This window comes from Jatropha curcas, chromosome 6 (assembly GCF_041381405.1).
Source record: "Jatropha curcas cultivar XTBG-Jc1 chromosome 6, XTBG_Jcur_1.0, whole genome shotgun sequence".
Classification (NCBI taxonomy): Eukaryota; Viridiplantae; Streptophyta; class Magnoliopsida; order Malpighiales; family Euphorbiaceae; genus Jatropha; species Jatropha curcas.
In genome coordinates this window covers 5367546-5388003 of record NC_143156.1, presented here as the reverse complement: position 1 = coordinate 5388003, position 20458 = coordinate 5367546, and the positions used below count along the sequence as shown (strand labels likewise).

The window sequence follows — 20458 nt, the reverse complement described above, 5'->3', positions numbered from 1 at the left end:
TTTCGTATAGAAGTAGTTGCTAACTATTTTCATTGTTAAATTTTGTACAAGATTAGGGCTGCTTCTAATATACATGAAAATTAACTCATTATGAAAAACTGAAAATTATATCAGTATGAAACAGCATGCAAAATTATGTCATAGTTTAGCTAGTTAATTATGTTAATGCAGAGCTGAATATAGAACAGGAGAATCTGCAGCGTTTTATAGGCTGTGCAAAACTCTGACAGGGATACAGTCTTGTCGAGCACAAGAAAGGATGGACCATTCTGATTGATTGAGCTTCTCATCTCTATATCATTATAATATAAGTTTAAACATCTAACGGTTGCACTATGAGATAAATTTTTGAGCAATAAAATTAATTTTGATCGGTCGATTCCCAGATGCCGTGTAGAGACATTTCCCTTGATGGATTATGAAGATATGCACAACCCATTTATTAAGGTTTCCATATCTATGTTAATTATATATGCAAAATAGTATTCTTTTAAGAATGAATATATAATACTATGGCTAAATATTAATTTTGTGTCTCTTTACTTTTTTTTTGCCATTAATTTTGTCATGTTGTGTTTCAATTTTCAAAATATAAATAAAAAAGATTTGATATCATTAGCAGGAGAATCTCAAAGAACCTACACTCAATTATGGAAAAAGAATATTGAGTGTGCATCAGTTTCTGACCTTAATACCGTCTAGATGCATTATGAACAAGTCATTCCAAGTATCTGTCATTCCAGGCAAGCACCAGTGCATGCAATCATCATGTCTCTTCCCACCTGCTGTAGATGGATGGGCATCTCCCCTGAACTCGCTCAAGTGGGTTATATCCAAGATATGGAAATTAGATCCATTGAGAGCTTGGAATAGATGCTGGTTCACCAGGCGTGATTCTACATTTGTCCCATTATTCTCCAGAGAAAAGAGACCTTCAACCTATAAGAGAAATTATAAATTTTTGACCTGGCACCAGTGCAGCGGAAAAATGAAGCACAAGACAAGCATCTATGCAGGCTACTCAAGAATGCACTCACGCAAGTTTTGCTTGCTTGAAAATGGAATAGAATGGAAATGCCTGTGTAGATCCGAAGAATCCTACTCCAAGTTTATTTCTTAAATGATAATTAAATAGTATGTAATTATATTAAGAACCATACTTAAAAATTAATTTCAGCTCAAGATAAAATGAAGTTATTCAAATATAAAATAGCAAAAGATTATGAATTCCTTTTAAACCAAATAAAAAAAATAGAATCTTATTCCAGGAATTGAATTGTATTTCTAATTCCGAAGTGAACCAAATATGGTATAAAGTTCAACAAATTATGATGTTCAAACTTATAATTCTAGATGTTATTCACCTGCTCAGACGAGAAAGGTCGTACTCGTGGACAGGAACCACCCTGGTCCCAATCACCGCCTTCAAAATGTCTAGGTGACTGTGTACGGAAGAACTCGATCCCACCGGGACGTATTCTTTTCTCAACAAACAGTATCTAGAGTGAAGGAAAATCAATCTTAGAAAAATAAAGATATACATTAAATCATGCAGAAGTAAAAGGCTGTGCAAGTTCAGCTGGCTATGTCTCTGGACGTGATATACTCATTAGGAAGTAAGGTATAAAGGAAGTAAAACTCCCTCTTGTATTACAGCACAGCATTGGAATCACATAACATTTAATTAACGTAGATATGGATGGGTTTAAGCATTCAAATACAGTTGATTCTTTCCACTGATTAATGTTGGTCACCATTTCATCGGTTTTGTTTCACAATCGAGCAGGCATACTCATGTTTTAATCGAATGTTGCTCTGATTTCCAAAACAGTACAAGTACCAATAAACCGAAAGAGAAAAGTAATTTCCCTTCTTATAGCATTAGGTGCTTCTTGAAGGTACTCCTGGAAGTGTATATTTTATAGTATAGTAATATAATTAAATCCAGTCAAAAAAGAGAAGAAGCTATTATAAATTCTACACAGTGAATTTCTTTATTTTTCAAATTCCTATGAACACTGCAAGCAGAGAACGTAAACAACTAAATGATGGGAAATTACGCAAAATTTCCTATAAACCCAGATTAGTGAGAATGCCAAATAAAAGCGGAATAATAACACACACAAATTTGATAACGGAGTTCGGCCAATTCTGCCTACGTCTCCGGTGCTGCTGCATATCTTTTACTAACAGGAGAAAAATTATACAAAGTGTTTACAACACTTATAACCCACAACTCATAAATTCACTCAAGAAAATTACTCTCAATTTTCTCTCACCAAAGCTTTCTCTCTGAACCTAGCTAATGGATTTCTCTCTGAATGAGTTGATGCGAAAAAACACTTATGGAAGTGCTCTATTTATAGATCCAGAATTTTGGTGGTTGGCCAACCATTGCCTTACTTTCTTTGGTTGTTGGCCAACCATGCATACCGAATTCTGACTGACAAAGTTCTTTGGTTGGTGGCCAACCATGCGTACCATGCATGCCAATCTGACTAACAATCTCCCACTTGAAGACTGATTTCAATCTGTCTTCACAATTTGATCAATACAGCAGCTTTTCGTTTTGTTACTTTAGCAGGCCAACTGAAGCTGAACACAACTTCAGCTTATCGATAGTCACTATCTTTGTTAACATATCTGCCGGATTCTTACTTCCTTGGATCTTCTCCAGTATTAACACATCATCTTCTAATAGAGATCTGATGAAGTGATAACGAAGTCCAATATGCTTGGTTCTGGAATGAAATGCTGAATTCTTTGCCAAGTGTATCCCACTTTGACTATCACTGTGTAAAACATTCTTCTCCTGTTTGAATCCCAACTCAGTTAACAAACCTTGAAGCCATATCATCTCTTTACTAGCTTCAGTCATTGCTACATACTCAGCCTCTGTAGTGGATAAAGTGACGATCTTCTGCACCTGTGACATCCAACTAACAGCTGTAGATCCGATAGTGAATATATAACCGGTAGTGCTTCTTCGGTGATCGACTTCACCTCCAAAGTCTGCATCCACATAACCTTGTACTCTTAACTCTCCCTTATCAAAGTACAAACACTTTTCTGTGGTGCCTCGCAAATACCTCAAAATCCACTTGACTGCTTCCCAATGAGTTTTTCCTGGGTTGGACATAAACCTGCTAACAACTCCCACTGCATAGCCAATGTCTGGTCTCGTACACACCATCGCATACATCAAACTCCCAATAGCTGAGGCATAAGGGACCTTAGCCATGAAGTCTTTCTCTTCCTCCATCTGAGGAGATTGATCCTTGGATAAGCGAAAGTGACTTGCCAAGGGTGTGCTGACTGGCTTGGCGTCACCCATATTGAATCTTTGCAAAACACGGTTGATGTATTCTGCCTGAGATAATTGCAAAATTCCTCTTTGCCTATCTCTCGTGATTTGCATTCCAAGAATCTTCTTAGCTGGACCCAAGTCCTTCATATCAAACTCTTTTGACAATTGCTGCTTCAATCTTCTGATATCATCCATATTTGAACCTGCTACTAACATATCATCAACATAAAGCAGTAAAATGATATAATTGGACTTGTATCTTTTGAAGAAGCAACAGTGGTCGGCATTGCACTTCTGGAAGCCTTCATTGTGCATGAAACTGTCGAACTTTTTGTACCACTGTCTTGGAGCTTGTTTCAGTCCATACAAACTTTTCTTAAGTTTGCACACCATGTTCTTCTTTTTATTTTCTGAAAAACCTTCTGGTTGTTGCATGTATATCTCTTCATCTAAGTCTCCGTGAAGAAATGCAGTCTTTACATCCAATTGTTCAAGATAAAGATCTTCAATGGCAACAATACTCAATACTGATCTGATAGTATTGAGCTTCACAACAGGAGAAAAAATGTCGGTGTAGTCAATTCCTTCCTTCTGTTGGAATCCTTTGACAACTAGTCGGGCTTTATATCTTTTGGAACCATCATGCTCCTCTTTCACCCGGTACACCCATTTGTTGTGAAGAGCCTTCTTCCCCACGGGTAACTCAACTAGTTCCCATGTCTGGTTGGAGATCAAAGATTGCATCTCATCTTTCATGGCAAGTTCCCACTTGCTAGCATCTCCAGTCTGACAAGCTTCATCGTAGCATTCAGGCTCCCCTCCATCTGTCAACAACAAATAGTTCATGTATCTCTTGTTAGGCACATGAGGCCGAGAGGACCTTCTTAATGCAGGAGCTGGAGTAAGAGATTGTGGTATGTCGAACTGCGGCATACTACTTTGTCCAACGGTTTCCTCTGGTTGAGGATTTGCCACTATTGGTTCCGTTACAGGTCCATCTGAGACATCATCTGCATCTATAAATACTGGCTCACTCTGCTCTGAGTTGCTAGCCTCCCTTTTATGCATGTCTTTGTACATCAAATTTTCATTAAAAATCACATCTCTGCTGCGGATCACCTTTTTGTTTTCGTTATCCCAAATGCGGTAGCCAAACTCATCTCCACCATAGCCGATGAAAGTGCATTTCTTAGATTTGGGATCAAGCTTATTCCTGCCTTGATCACTAATATGCACATATGCTACACAACCGAAAACTTTTAGATGTGAGAGTTTTACTTCTTTTCCACTCCATACCTCTTCTGGTATTTTGTGCTCCAATGGTACCGATGGACCTCGGTTGATCAAGTAAGCTGCTGTGTTGACTGCTTCTGCCCAGAACTGCTTTGGTAAGCCTGATTGTACACGTAAGCTTCTGGCTCTTTCTGTCAACGTTCGATTCATACGCTCAGCTACACCATTGTGTTGAGGCGTGCCTGGCACGGTTCTCTCCATCTTGATTCCATGCTCATAGCAGAACTTCTTGAATCTGGTGTCTTCATATTCACCACCATTGTCGGTTCTGAGCTTTTTGATCTTCAATCCTGTCTCATTTTCAACCATAGCTTTCCAAATTTTGAAAGCATCAAATACTTCTGACTTATATTTTAGAAAGTAAACCCATACCTTCCGAGAGTGATCATCAATAAAAGTCACAAAGTAGTGTTTCCCACCAATGGATGAGACAGTAGTTGGTCCCCACACATCGGAGTGAACGAGCTCAAGTTTCTCCTTCTTTGGGGTTCTTCTATTTGTCTGAAAGCTGACTCTTTTCTGCTTTCCAAATATGCAGTCTTCACACATGTCAATTTCAATTGACTGAAGACCTGGTAGTTTTCCCTGTGAATGTAGAACCTTCATTCCCTTTATACTCATATGGCCAAGCCTCTGATGCCATAGATTGGAAATTTCACTGTCTACTGCAACAGCAATGGAATAGCTTGCTCCTCCTGTGCTGTAAAGAGTACCACTCTTATTGCCACGAACAACCATCATTGCACCCTTTGTAATCTTCCAATTATCGCCGTGGAAGGTTATTGTGTAACCGTCACTGGCCAACTGACCTACTGAGATTAAGTTCTTTCTCAGGTCAGGAATATGTCTGACATCCTTCAACTCCCATGTAGACCCGTTCAACTTAATCTTCACAACTCCTTTACCAACAATATTACATGGTTGGTCATTACCAAGGTATACTTTTCCAAAGTTTCCGGGGGTATACCTTTCAAGGAGTTCTTTTTGTGAAGTTGCATGAAATGACGCACCGGAGTCTAAAACCCAAGACTCCTGCTTGCTTTCCAAAGAGCATATAAGTGCATCATCTTCTCCTGAGGTGGATGCAACATTTGCCTCTAACTTCCCCTCCTGGTGCTTAGGTGCATTCTTGCACTGATTTTGGTAGTGACCAGTTTTTCCACAATTCCAACATTCGATGGTCTTTGTTCTATTGAAATTACTAGGATTCCTGGATTTGGACCTCCTGTCCTTTGACTTGCCTCGGTAGTTCGATCTACCGCGTCCATTCCCTCTGGTTGAATTTCTTCCTCTCGATTCTGTATGCAAGACTAAAGAAGTTGAAGGTTCACCTAACTCTCTCCGTCGGATCTCTTCACTGAGAACTAGGTCACGAACATCGTCAAATTTTAACTTCTTGCTTCCGGATGAGCTACTCACAGCTGTGACAGTAGCATTCCAACTCTCTGGTAGGGAAGACAAAAGTATTAATGCTCGTACCTCTTCATCAAATTCAATTTCAACTGAACTCAATTGGGTTGTCACTGTATTGAGTTCATTGAGATGTTGGGCCGCCGATGCGCTTTCCGTCATTCGTAGATTGAATAACCGCCTCATCAAGTGAACTTTGTTTGCGGCCGATGGCTTTTCGTACATATTGGAAAGAGCCACCATAAGACCCGCCGTGGTCTTTTCTTTTGCTATATTGAAGGCAACATTACGGGAGAGGGTTAAACGAATAACCCCGAGTGCTTGTCTGTCTAGAAGATTCCAATCTTCTTCCTTCATATCCTCTGGCTTCGTTCCGCAGAGAGGTTTGAAAAGACCTTTCTGATACAGATAATCCTCTATCTGCATTTTCCAAAAGCCAAAATCTGCACCGTCGAATTTTTCAATTTTCGACTTTCCTTCATCTGCAGCCATTGTTCCCACTCAAGTCTGACTCCGCCTTGATTGTGAGTATACGTGAATAGTAGCTGTGAATAGTAACAGTACACATAAATAGTAACTATACACGTGAATAGTAATCGTACACGTGAATAATACTATACGTGAATAGTAATCGTACACGTGAATAGTACTATGTTTGAATAGTGCTGGGCTGAATAGTCACGGGTTCAGCAACAGTAATGCCAACAGTACTGTTCACCACCATCTTTGAGTTACTGTTTTACTATTCACCACTAAGTCGATTCTGCAGCGACTTTCCGAGCGGACAACACCGATAGACTCGTCGTAATTTTCTCGTCGTCGTGGTATATTTATTTTTGAAATATATCCACGAATCTGGTACCGCTATCTGACCGGCTGGCCCTACCGAAACCTTCGGCTCTGATACCAGTTGATGGGAAATTACGCAAAATTTCCTATAAACCCAGATTAGTGAGAATGCCAAATAAAAGCGGAATAATAACACACACAAATTTGATAACGGAGTTCGGCCAATTCTGCCTACGTCTCCGGTGCTGCTGCATATCTTTTACTAACAGGAGAAAAATTATACAAAGTGTTTACAACACTTATAACCCACAACTCATAAATTCACTCAAGAAAATTACTCTCAATTTTCTCTCACCAAAGCTTTCTCTCTGAACCTAGCTAATGGATTTCTCTCTGAATGAGTTGATGCGAAAAAACACTTATGGAAGTGCTCTATTTATAGATCCAGAATTTTGGTGGTTGGCCAACCATTGCCTTACTTTCTTTGGTTGTTGGCCAACCATGCATACCGAATTCTGACTGACAAAGTTCTTTGGTTGGTGGCCAACCATGCGTACCATGCATGCCAATCTGACTAACACTAAACACAATAATACAACATATAACACATTGCTTTACTCATTATGAGAATGTGCAAACAATAAAATTTGAAAGTTCTCGAACAACATACCATGCTTTTCAAAACCTTGTCCAGGCCAACATCAGGAGGTATAGGTGGGATAACAGGTTGGCCCTTCTCAAAGAAAAGCAAGGGTGAATTTACAGGATCAAATTTTGAAGGAGCCCACCACATATTAATAAGAAGCAAAAAATCATAAAAAAACTGTCGGTGAAAAGAGTATCTGTAGCTGATAAAAGTAACAAGAGAGAAGGAAACTATGAAAAGAACATTGACAGTGATTGAATGAAGAATAGAGTCAACCAGTTATGGACAATTATGCATCACACTTTATTTAAATTAACAGCATTAATCCACTCCAGATTATTACAAAAAGAGAGAAAAAAAAAATGACTAAACGAAATTACCAATGTCCTGTGTTGAAGATCAGAATATCATGGAAGTTGGGAGCATCTGCCCATGTGCCGTCTGGAATGTCCACATCAACTCTATAACCCTCTTTATATCCAAGAGATTCCAACTCTCCACCATTAGCATTAGCAGACCATCTGCATTGAGCAGGTGCAAAACAAGCCTAAATCAATCCAAAATTTCAAATTTAAAAAGGAAATGTTCTAAATAAATTTAAGCTGAATCAGCAATATAACCAAGAAACAAAACAGAACAGCATATTTTTTCACGGCAACATATAAAATAGTTGTTGTGTGAATCAGATCAACCAAACGAACAAGATATGAAGCAAATGACATAGCACGTTAACTTTAGGTAATCTACTAGTATCTGCCATATCTCATGATCCATGACGCCCCTATTACATGGTTCTCATGGATGTCCTTCATATATCCTTACTGCCATATTCAGCCTTTTTTTACTACAAATCGGGAGGGTAATTCTCCTAGTACAAATCCTAAAAGCTTTCATACACAACGACTATATAAAAGTCCTAATTTTTTAACTTAAGGCTTGGTTTCAAGTTAGATGACTATCCTTGAGGAGTTATTAGAAGGAAATTGAAATGGTCAAATGAACAAATGAAGCAGAAGCAGGGGAACTACAATCTAGGCAATCAGTATCACATTGAAAGACTGAAAAACATGATAACATACACACTAACAATAAACAGTATATATTGGAGCCAAGGCATATTTTGAATTTTGGCCATGTTCTAAAGCTGACATCTAATTCACCTGTGTACTGGTTGTGTACTGAGTTCCTTATTTTACTATTTGGGTTCTCTTTTTTTTTTTTTTTTTTTTTTTTTTTTTTTTTTTTTTTTCGAAAGTAATTTGATTTCTGTTGCACATTATGGACCCCTTTTCATCCGCTTAACTTTGCAACTGGATAGTATATTTGTTACAATCAGTTGGACAAAAGAAATGGATCTCATGAAGCTCATAGTTAATAAAACATTTTATTGAAGTCTTAGCAATTTATGTGTTCTCATGTGTTTGACTGTCTGATGCTCATTGGTCTTGGACACACTGAACAGCAGTCCACCCATGCTGTGGAATACACAATACAATAGGATATGCAATCCACTATTGGGGGTTTGCACATAAATGAGCTTGGTTGAACAACTGATTTATCTTGGTTCCTAGGATCCTTGTCTCTCTATTAGTTGGTTTGGGTTGCTTATTTCTGATAACTTTTGCTACTGCTAAACTCTCTAATTAAAAACCATTTATAGCATGAGACTTTCTCTTTGGTTAATCATTGGACTTGCATTATTTTGAGTTAGACTGCTCTTCCCTTCACTAGATAGATTTTGGGCTTTGATATGCACCATACATGTAACATTTCATTTCGACTGTATTTCAAATCAAGTAGATCCTCCAAAGATTTTCTCTCAAGCTGTCTCTGAATGTTGATAAGTATACTAGAAATAAGCATAGGGTTTTTAAAGATGATATATGAATTGCTTGTGGCAATAGCCTTGGAAAGCATTCATTTCCCATTTATGATGCATGAAAGTTTATGTCCAAGACCATGTCAGGAGTGTTGGATTTAGATCTGTTCTGTTCACAGCAGTTCAGATCAACTATATTATAAGATCAAGTTGATCAATCCAAACAATTTTATTTCCTAAATCATGTCTTTTCTTTCCGTTATACGAGTAAAGGATACTAGAAATGAATGCAGAGTTTAAGTTTCATCATTGTCCTTTTTATTGTAGTTTGCTCTCTGGTATTAGTTAGTGATTAACTGCCTTCTGATTATCAGATTGCAAATATGATAAGGTTTTTGGTAGATAGCTACAACAAGCCAATTCCAGCACTTCTGGAAATACCTTCAAAAGATCATCCTTACGATCCTGCACAAGATTCAGTTCTTTCACGAGTGAAGCACCTCTTCTCAGCTGAATCAGTATCCACTAGCTACTAAGAAAGTATGGAAGTTTGATGGTAATTTATATGTACTATGGCGAGCTAACTGCAGAAGAAGCTGTGAAGCTATGATTGAGGAGAAATCTTTTTATGATTATAATTCTAACACGCGCTACAGGCAAAATGTGTAATCATTACACTCAGGTGGTCTGGTGAAATTCAGGTCGTGTAGGTTGCGCTAGGGTTAGGTGTACCTCCGGAGGAACTTTGGTTACTTGCATGTATGATCCAGCTGGCAATGTTCCTGGGAAGCGACCTTATTAAATTAATTTTTATTATACTAAGGTTGTGTTTATTGTCTGTAGTAATTTTATACAAGAAAATAATTAAACAAGTGAAAAATGCACCGTAGCTGAAAGGTTCTGTAAATTATAGCTTGGGACAATAGGAGTATTAATATTCAAACCAAATTGCATTAATTAATTCACTTTGTCATACACGCTATATAAATTTTTAAGGTATCATTTAAATTTCTTATTCAGTTATACGAGAATGAAACTAACTTCGAAGAAAAAAAGAACTATTGTATCAGCTGAAGTGAACTATATTTTCAGGCGAACTTTATCTGTAATTGTAATATCAGTAGTTTAAAACTTAAAATCACTAAAAGACTCTATATAAAACCATTCTTAATTCAAATTTGAATTAGTCTCATCCATATAAACGATATCGTGATGGAAACTAAAGAAAAAAGAAAACAGCCATGAAGCAGACATTTGTGGTAAATACTTGGTTAAGAAATATCTAGTTTGTGATGAATAGGTTGCCTGTGACTGGTGATAATAATGTTGCACTTTGGGCAGTCCATGCTTTGAGCGGAATCTCTTTTCTTTAAGCCTGAAAATAGGTCAAGGAACCAAGAATTATTAGGACAATTCTTGGTTAACATATGTGATGATCTTTTGGTTTTAAAATTGACCCGAAATGGACCAATGAAAATCGAATTAAAGAAATGCAGGTAATCAGAATTGAACCAACCACAGATACAAGAAAATAATTAAACCAACAGGTAAAAGAAAGATTCGGTTAGGCACTATAAAAAACTAAATCCAAACCGTAAACCATTCAATTACCCTTATTAAAAACTGAATTGAAATCGAATCCTTAAAAATGGAATCAGCTCATTGATTTGTAGAAAGAGAAATGAAACAATAGTAATCTGTTAAGGAAGAAGAGTCAGGAGGCAGAGCATAAGTAGTAGGAGCAAGTACTGAAGGCGGTGTTGGAGTTGATGTTATAATTGTGAGCTTAATTGTAGGCTTAGGAAATGGATCAAGATAGTGAGCTGTTGACTAGAGTTATCAAACGAAGAGATTTGGGTGAACAATTTGTCATCAAACAAAGAGTGTATTGACGAGACCTAGTTACAACTTAAAAACATAGATGCAACTTAAAAAGAAAAATGGCCGGCATTTTTTTTTTTTATCAGGTGTCCGAAATTCATTGGCCCAACTAATTCTGATTCACACCGAGCATGTACAATAAGGAGAGGAAAGCACTCCCTCTCGAATATTTAAATAGACTTCATACCTAAAATTCAAATTTGAAACCTCTAATTAAGGAAAAACTGATCACTGTCATCCTATCTCACCGTTCAAAAGTTAAGATGGTCGACCCTTTTTTTTTCTATGGCAGTATTTGAAAGCCAGGACATTTATGAGAATTAAAAAAATAAATTAAATTATATAAATCACCATTAACAATGGAGTGTGCAAACACGCCATTTGATTTTGAATCGAACCGAACCACATGCCCAAGGCTCACCCCAAGACGACGTTAACGCCCATAACAGAGGTCGTGCAGCCGTTGGGCTAGGTCCTGTGACTTGGGATAATAAAGTGTCTACTTATGCAAAAAATTATGCAAATCAACGCATCGGTGACTGTAGCCTCGTGCATTCGAACCGGCCTTATAGAGGGAACATAGCGTGGGGCAGCAGTGATCTTTCAGTCACCGAAGCTATAAAACTATGGGTTGATGAAAAGCCATTATACAATTATAATTCTAATAGTTGTGCTGCTAGGAAGATGTGTGGGCATTACACTCAGGTGGTTTGTCGTAAGTCAGTTCGCATAGGATGTGAGGAGGTGAGGTGCAATAATGGAGGAACTTTCATTACTTGCAACTATGATCCTCCTGGCAACTACATCGGGGAGCATCCTTATTAAGTTGAAGTATTGCCTCAAAATTTAACTTTTTATGTATAAGCTATATATTATATATAATGAAATAAGAAAAGTATAAAGGGTTGAGATTTCCGCTGGAACGTCTTAGTTAAGTTTCAATATTGGGAATTAATTTGATAAGTTTAAAAAAAAAAATACTTGGCTAATGTTCGCCTGCGCATGTAAAGGGGGCAAAAAAAAAGTTATCTTACAATTTGCTACATTACCATTAACTCATCTAATTATAATAATTAATTAAATAAGTTACGATGGTTTACTAAATTATCTTTCAAAACCACCTAAAAGCTCTTTTTGCTTCTTCCACGTGTGGCGACCCATGAGCTATGATCGATTATTTCTTCTTTTCCTTTTCTATATTGTTTTTTTTTCTTTTCAACACATATTTTGGGATTTTGTTCACATATTTACTTTTGAGTTATTATTGTCACTATTATAGTAATTTTATCTATGGCATTTTGTTATTTGGACAATTATATAAAAAAAAAAAAAAAAAAAGATAGAAGGAAAAATTTTGAAGGTGATTAGATTGGACTTGTAAAAGTCATGGAGTCAAACAATGGTCATAAAGTCACCAAATAGAGCAAGCGATCACCAAATAGAGCAAGCGATCGCCTATAACATTTATATCATGGTTTGAAACCAAATATATATAATATTATATTAAATAAGATATATAATGTATATATTAACTATGATAATATATACATATAATATAATAGGCAATACTATTTGATGGATACTAAATAAGGTATTTATTAAATATTTTAACATTATTATCTTTAAGGATTTTAATTTTATCGGATGAAATTTTAGAAGATGAATAATTCGATTGCAAGACATGGATTTTTCGATTAGAGGAAAGGGAAACAGTGAGTTTTTGGTTCATTGGGCTAGGCTAACATAAGGTAAATCGGTGGATCCTATACCAAATCACTTCACTCCTTCTTACTGTTTAATTTTTAAACTAAGGTGTCAATATATTTAATTTTTTTTAAATGGGATGTATAAAGGTCGTTTTAAGATGATTTTACAACAAGTCGCATAGTTGAGGGTATTTTTATAATTTAAGTCCTACCCAACAGGGTATTTGGTAGAATATGAGGATTGGGGATGTGATAGGGTTTAGGTTGGTATTGCACTATTCGACCCAAACCCTACCATTGACATCCCTATTTGGATTTTTTACTAAACCTTTATACCTATTTCCTTTTTTTTACTAAACCTTTATACTTATCTCTCTCCTTTCCAAAGAATTCAAAAATAATTTTTTTTTCCCCATTTTGTTTGGATTCCAAAAAGAAATTCCTAGTCAACTCGCAAGCCTGTTCATTATAGTAAACAAGTCTATGATCTTGAACTCAAATTCAAATGTAATGAATCAAAGTTTTTCAATTAAAAATTGTAAATAGGCCGAGCTCAAAATTGAGCTCTTTTTAAAAGGAGCATAGTCCACTATAAGCTCAAACTTGGCTCTTTTTAAACAAATCAAACACGCCACAGGACTACATTATTTTCCACAATGAAGCTCGAATGGCTGTCGGTTCAGGAAATTTAACTTGGAACAGTACATTATTAGCAATCCATTCACTAAACCATGCTTGTCAACGCATTAGTGATTGCAGTGCGATAAAGTCTGGCATGGAGCTGTGGTGAGATAACGGCAGATGAAGCTGTGAAACTATGGATTGATGAGAAATCTTTTTATGATTATATTGCTAACACGTACTACGGGAAAATATGTAGTCACTATACTCAAGTGGTTTGGCGAAATTCAGCTCGTGTAGGATGTGCTAGGGTTAGGTGTAACTTCGGAGGAACTTTGGTTACTTACATGTATGATCCGGCCAGTTATGTTCTTCGGGGAGCGACCTTATTAAATTAAATTCTATTAATGGTTATTATACTAAGCTTGTTTTGTTGTATGCAGTAATTTTGATGATGGAATAATATTTAGTTCACATGTACGTATTAATAATTAAAGAAACTATATGTGGGAGTAAAAATCTCGAGTTCGACTCTTTCAAATAGTTGCAATTTTACCCTGAACTTTTTCAAATAGTTGTAATTTTACTCTAAATCTACATTTATACTCTGACCACCCTGAACTTATCACCTACTTGCAATTACACCCTAATTTGCTATTGCACTCTAAAAATGAATTACAACACCCTGAATTTATCAATTTGTTTTAAGTGCACCCTAAAAGTAAACTAAGATTGAAATTTTGATTAAAGTAATGTAAAAAAAAAAATGAACTCCATAACCAAGTATTTAAACAATAAATAATAAAATCAAACTCAAGTATGCATATGATAAATAAATAAAATCAAGCTTGAATATTTGATTTTAAAATTGAACCAATTTAAGATGCAAAAATAATGAGTTGAATATTAATTTAAATTAGGTTGTAATTGTAACTAGTTGATAAGTTCAAAGTATCCAGAGTATAAATGTCGATTTATAGTGAAATTTCAACTACTCGAAAAGTTCGGGATGAAATTACAGGTTTGGCCTTTGATTTGATATCCATATAGACATCTTTTTGGTAACTTAATTGAGATTATCAATTGAAGATTAAAGACTAATTGGCTATAGCAAATCTTCTAATGAAGAATTTTTAGGGTTACTTCTCAATAGTCAAAGTATTGTATCAATGGCTTAACCCAAAAAATTGTATTAATGGTTTGGCTAGTGGCTTGCACTACCAAAGCTTAATTAGTCTATTTAAAGACCAATAGGGTTACTTACTACCCACCTAGTTCATCAGTTTCTAATCTTGTGACAAAAAGGTTGTTAATATTCAAATCAAATTGCATTAATTAATTCACTTTTGCTATATATACTATAAGTATTCACGGTGTGGTTAACTTTTTATCGATGATATTAGAACCAAAGTACACATCTATGAAGGAAACATTAGTGGTAAATTCTTAAAGCACCCTTAGAGTGCTTATTAAAATTTAACTCATAAATAATATTGTAAGAATGTAATTAAATCAATTATTTGTGTAGAAAATATAATATTTATAAAAATAATAATTATTTAAATAAAATAGATATTTTCAAAAATTATCCAACTATGTTTATCCTGCTTTTTTTTTTTTTTTAATTCATTAGAGACTTTCTATAAGTTGAAATAACACTGCATATTACACAACATATAATGTTTGCCTCACTAAATTGATGAAAATAATTGTAATCGAGAAAACTCAAACTCGAGACCTGTCATTCTTCACATAAGTGAAAAGACCAATCAGACCACCACCTGACATAACGTTTATCCTATTTATTTATCTCATACGTTTACTGAATAGTTAATTGTTACTGAGAAATTGACTTCCTTTATTACTGTTTTGTTACTTAATTTTCTTTTCAATGAAAAGACAACCATAATCTTTATTAAATACTGTAACTCTATGTAGATCAATTGTCACTATTATACTTATTGGGTGTTTAAGTTTAGTGTAAATAAATCTTTCCCTTTCATCTTATATGCTTAATGGTTTGGCTAGTGGTTAATGTACTTGCAAAGCTTAGTCTTGCTAAAGATCAATGGGGTTACTATTTTTTTTCTTTTGATCAGCAACAAAAAAAATTTTTTATTAGAATTAAAAATAAAATGAAAAGTTTAGCATTTTCAAAAATCTACTCCAAACCAATAGGGATATTACGTTTTATACAAGTTGATAATTCTAATTTTGTAACCTATGTAGCACGGAAACGAGAATGCAAAAATATAAAAATAAGAGGAAAAAACATTTTAAATATAAGTTTACCAAAAAAAAAAAAAAAAAAAAAGAGATTTTATACAAGAAAATGAAAGGCGGGAATGTCGTATAGCGGAAAGTTCCTCTACATCACAGCTTGGGGCAATATGAGTATTAATATTCAAACCAAATTGGATTAATTAATTCACTTTGTCATACACATTATATAAATCTTTAAAGTTTATTTTAAATATTTTATTCAAATTAACATGGAAGAAAAAGAGAACTATCATATCAGCTGAAGTGAATTATATTTTTAGGCGAATTTTATGGTTTAAAATTTAAAATCGCTAAAGACTCTACCTAAATATCATTCTTAACCCAAATTTAAATTAACCTCACCTTCATAAATGGGCTATAAAAATATCACATCTTGATGGAAACTAAACAAAAAGAAAACACCAATGAAGCACTCCTTAAAGAAAACACCAATGAAGTGGTAAACACTCCGTAAAGAAATAACTAGTTTGTGATGGATAGGTTGCCGTGACTGGTGATTGTAGATAGATACCAAACAGTAGGCAACTTTTTAGATGCATTACAAACGAATTATTTTTTCTAGTTTTGCTTAAATCTTTTTCTACATTTTCTTAATTCTTCTTGCTTAATTTTCTTAATAACCAATGTCACTCCATTTTCAGATGTTGATAGAAAGCCACCATACTTACACATGAAATTCGGAAAAGACTTACCTTCATCGCGTATACGATACACCAAAACTAATTAAAAATTTTTTTTTCTTTTAGTTGAAACGAGGGTGTTTATGATCAAAGACTTACCTACACCGAAAAAGACTTACCTACACCGAGTATAGTCATGTCTTATCTATGATTCAATATTATTAATTTCTTTTCCATGCATTTCCCCAACTATTTCGCCACCTATTTATTCTAATTTGATCAAAGGTAGATTAATTATTTATACTTGGACTAAAGAAACACAAACGATAAAGATTTTTCATTTGTTATCTAGAAGCCATAATTGAATTTTAATCAATTAGATAAAAATCAAATCCATTTATCAATCGATCTAACCTTTAAAAATTAGATACAACTAGTGAATTACTCAACTTTTAAAAATTAGATACAACTAGTGAATTACTCAACTGACTCTTACCGATTGGACTAGTTCAATCAAATTGACTTGGAAAAAAAAAAATAAAACAGTCAAGTATAGTTTCAGTCTAATTGAAAATCAAAATATTGAGTTAGATTAGGGTTTCAAACTAATAACCTTTTAATGTGTTTGATATATATGAAAAGAGAGTATTGATATATATAGGTCTTGACAATAAAAAAACATTTAGATCCTTATTCATTTTTTCCTGCAAAGTGAATAGATAAACTTTCCTTCTCCCTATTTTCAGTTTGTTGTTTTTATTGACTGGGAAATAAACTTTGGTTTAAATTAATGATCAAATGTATGACTTCCTTCAATTCAATTACGTGAAAACATGAAGGAATACTAGCTATCAAGGTCAAGGATAAGCCTAGTCGCCAGATGGATAAGGCAAGGATATCAAGAATTACAAATATATTTAGTTTATACATGGGTGTCCCTAACTCATCGGACTAAACCTAATCATGCTCACGCTGCATTAGGCCCCATAAGAGTGAAGCAATACTCGACCTCTTGCTTTCTACTTACGCCGTGTCAGGCCCCATAAAAGTGAAGCAATATCCAGTATCTTGCTTTAGAAACTTTAGTCATTTCTATTCAGAGCAATCTATATTGATAATTTCTTTTATCTTTTTAATTAATCGAGAGGGAAATTTGAGACTCAATCTATGTTTCAAGAATAGACCAAACCAATGAAAAAAATGACATTATTATTATTTAAATTTTTAATTCCAAAAAGACAAACATCTCCTTTTCCACTAATATCCGCTCTTATCTGCATTGGTGTGTAAGGATTTATAGTAAGGTTAATAAATTGTAGTAGAACAATAATGAAAGCAATAAAGAAAAACAAAGGTAATGCAACAAAACTGGCAAACCATGTTCGATTATGGCCTGTAAAAAATTTTTAATTTCTCAAAATAAAACTTTTGAATCCTCAATTAGAAAAATGAGTCTTTTTGCAGATTTGGCAAATACCCAGACGCAAAATGAAGAGAGTCTGAAGAAACTAAACTGAAACAACACGAAAAAAAAAAAAAAAAGAGAATACACATTTTGAGATTTACCAAGATGTCATTTTAAAATAAACCATGCAGAGCTGAGGCAAGAGGAGGAAGATAGAAGATATTTTTTTGGATTATTAATTTTTCTTATTTTTGGGAATTAAAAAAATAATTAATGACATTTATTCCTCTGGTCTATGTAGGGCCATATATGGAATCTAGATAAGTATTTTTCTTTTTTAATTAATTGAAAGCAAAATGGAATATATATAATAATGTAATGCACAACAATTGCACTACTTGTCGATCATTGGTGAATTGGAAATATCTTTACTCCTTTTTGTAAGTTTCTATATTTTACTATTTCACATCCCAGATTATGTGATATCATCCATTTATAAAATATAATTTGAACCATTATTAATTTTAATTGCTTTACCATTAAGAACAAGTAATGTTAGCCACATCATAAACAAATAATATCATCCATTTTTTTAATTAATTTTTAAATTTTGATTTAATTTTCATTTCAAACCTAATGAGTTATTTTTATTTATGAATTTTCAGAAAATATAGATGATTTTTCTTTAAAAGAAAATCAAATATCTAATTGTAATTAATAAATTTAATGTATTAAATTTGGATCTAATTTTGAAGTCAAACCTCATATGGGTTATTTCTCTTTATGAATTTTCAGAAAATATACATGATTTTTCTTTTAAAAAAATAAAAATTAAATAGATAGTTGTCAATCCGGTATGGTTTTGTTAGTCTTCTCGATTACATGAAGAGTAGATGTTTTGACTTTGAATATTCTCCACTGTGAATTTTTACTAAATTTGATTAGTCAATGAGAGGGTTACTTATGTTGTATATACTGAAATGTTATTTCGTTACTTTTAACCTCTCTATGAATAAAAAAAAATAAAATCAAACATCTAATTGTAATTACAAGAAAATCACCCTCTTACCTTTCAACCCTTCATTGGTTAGATAAAATTTCTTCTTGCTTATGCTACTAATTTTAGGTCCGTGTCCATGCTATGTAAAGTGACACCATAAGGACTTACTTTTCTCAATTAATTCCTCTACCCATTACAAGTTTTTTCCAATTTGAAGTCATCATCCATTTGTAATTTTCCAATACCATATGCCTATAAATTCCAATCTAACATGTTACCAATTTTCATCAATTGCCTAACCTCTTATTTCCATCACAAACCAAAAACGATGTTGTCCAAAATTTTATCACCCCTCATTTGTCTAATGAGTGTAGCCTTAATTATTCCCTTACATGCCCAAGACTCACCTCAAGACTACGTTAATGCCCACAACACAGCTCGAGCGGCCGTGGGAGTTGGTCCGGTGACCTGGAATAACACGGTGGCGGCCTATGCACAAAATTACTCTAATCAACACATTGGCGACTGTAGACTTGTACATTCAGGCGGACCTTATGGCGAGAATCTAGCGGGGAGCAGCGGTGACCTTTCAGGAACCACGGCTGTGAAACTGTGGGTTGGTGAAAAGGCGTTTTACAACTATAACTCTAATACTTGTGCTGCCGGAAAGGTGTGTGGGCATTACACTCAGGTGGTTTGGCGTAACTCAGTTCGCATAGGATGTGCTAAGGTGAAATGCAACAACGGAGGAACTTTCATCACTTGCAACTATGACCCTCCTGGCAACTACAATGGACAGCGTCCTTATTAGATTGAAGTATTACCTTAAAGTTTTAACTTTTTATGAATAAATTATATATCATATAATGAAATAAGAAACATTGTAAAGGGTTGAGATTTCCTATGCAGTGTCTCAATTAAGTTGCAATGTAGAGAATTAATATTACAAGTTGAAAAACTACTTGTAGTTCATCTATATATATATGTAAAAGGAAAACAAAATGTTATCTTTACTCTTCTTTTTTTTTTTTTTTTTTTTTGGCTATTAGAAATTATGCTAACAAAAAATTAACCGTCCAATATATAAATTATTTCAATCCCAACAGAAACGGAATCACCGATCCTAAAAAAGAAAAAGGAATTTGTGGCGCAAGTTATTTTCCGTAGTATACATATGCTTTCTTTTATGAAACAAGTCAAATTCATATTACTATCAGTGTTTATCTTGCATATAGAAATTCCCACATCTCTTTCTTTTTCTTTTTGCTTTTTCTAGGGAAGAGATGACTATTGTCTCCTTCATATCGAAATTGACGAACAAATTCATTAAGCATTTAATTTGTGGAATTAGTAGGATATTTTAACATATTAAATAGGAACTATTGCAAATAAATCAAATAAAATTCAGTGCTTCTATAGTCAAATTTTAAAATTTAGTACCATGTATGATATAGTATTGCACATATATGTTCCTCATTATAGGAATGATGTTTTTCGTTAAAAAATTTTAACAAGAGAGTTCGAACTCGAGATCTCTCACTCTTCACATAAATAAAAAGACCAACCAAATCACCACCAAATTAATATAATCTTATTTTCTTTTTTCAATTTAATTTTATATTTTGTATAAATATTAACTTACATGCATTGGATAAATTTATTGTGCATAAAGACACTA

General features: G+C 34.2%; 3 protein-coding genes across 3 annotated transcripts; 2 read left to right on the top strand and 1 right to left on the bottom strand.

Annotated features, from left to right (window-relative positions):
• Window positions 1-675: 675 nt before the first annotated feature.
• On the bottom strand, window positions 676-8167 carry LOC149495366 (protein trichome birefringence-like 13). The gene is made up of 5 exons (XM_089723149.1): window positions 8079-8167; window positions 7826-7966; window positions 7470-7590; window positions 1365-1499; window positions 676-939 (listed from the first exon to the last, which is right to left on the bottom strand). The coding sequence occupies exons 1-5, from the start codon at window positions 8165-8167 to the stop codon at window positions 676-678; spliced, it is 750 nt and encodes a 249-aa protein (XP_089579275.1).
• Window positions 8168-9321: 1154 nt separating this feature from the next.
• Window positions 9322-11970, top strand: LOC149495365 (basic form of pathogenesis-related protein 1-like). Its single transcript, XM_089722194.1, has 2 exons — window positions 9322-9389; window positions 11553-11970. Exons 1-2 carry the CDS (start codon window positions 9322-9324, stop codon window positions 11968-11970), a joined length of 486 nt encoding a protein of 161 aa, XP_089578320.1.
• A 7116-nt stretch (window positions 11971-19086) lies between these two features.
• Window positions 19087-19793, top strand: LOC105634520 (pathogenesis-related protein 1). The gene has a single exon (XM_037635185.2). The coding sequence runs from the start codon at window positions 19109-19111 to the stop codon at window positions 19589-19591; it is 483 nt and encodes a 160-aa protein (XP_037491113.1). The 5' UTR covers window positions 19087-19108; the 3' UTR covers window positions 19592-19793.
• The last annotated feature ends 665 nt before the right edge of the window (window positions 19794-20458 follow it).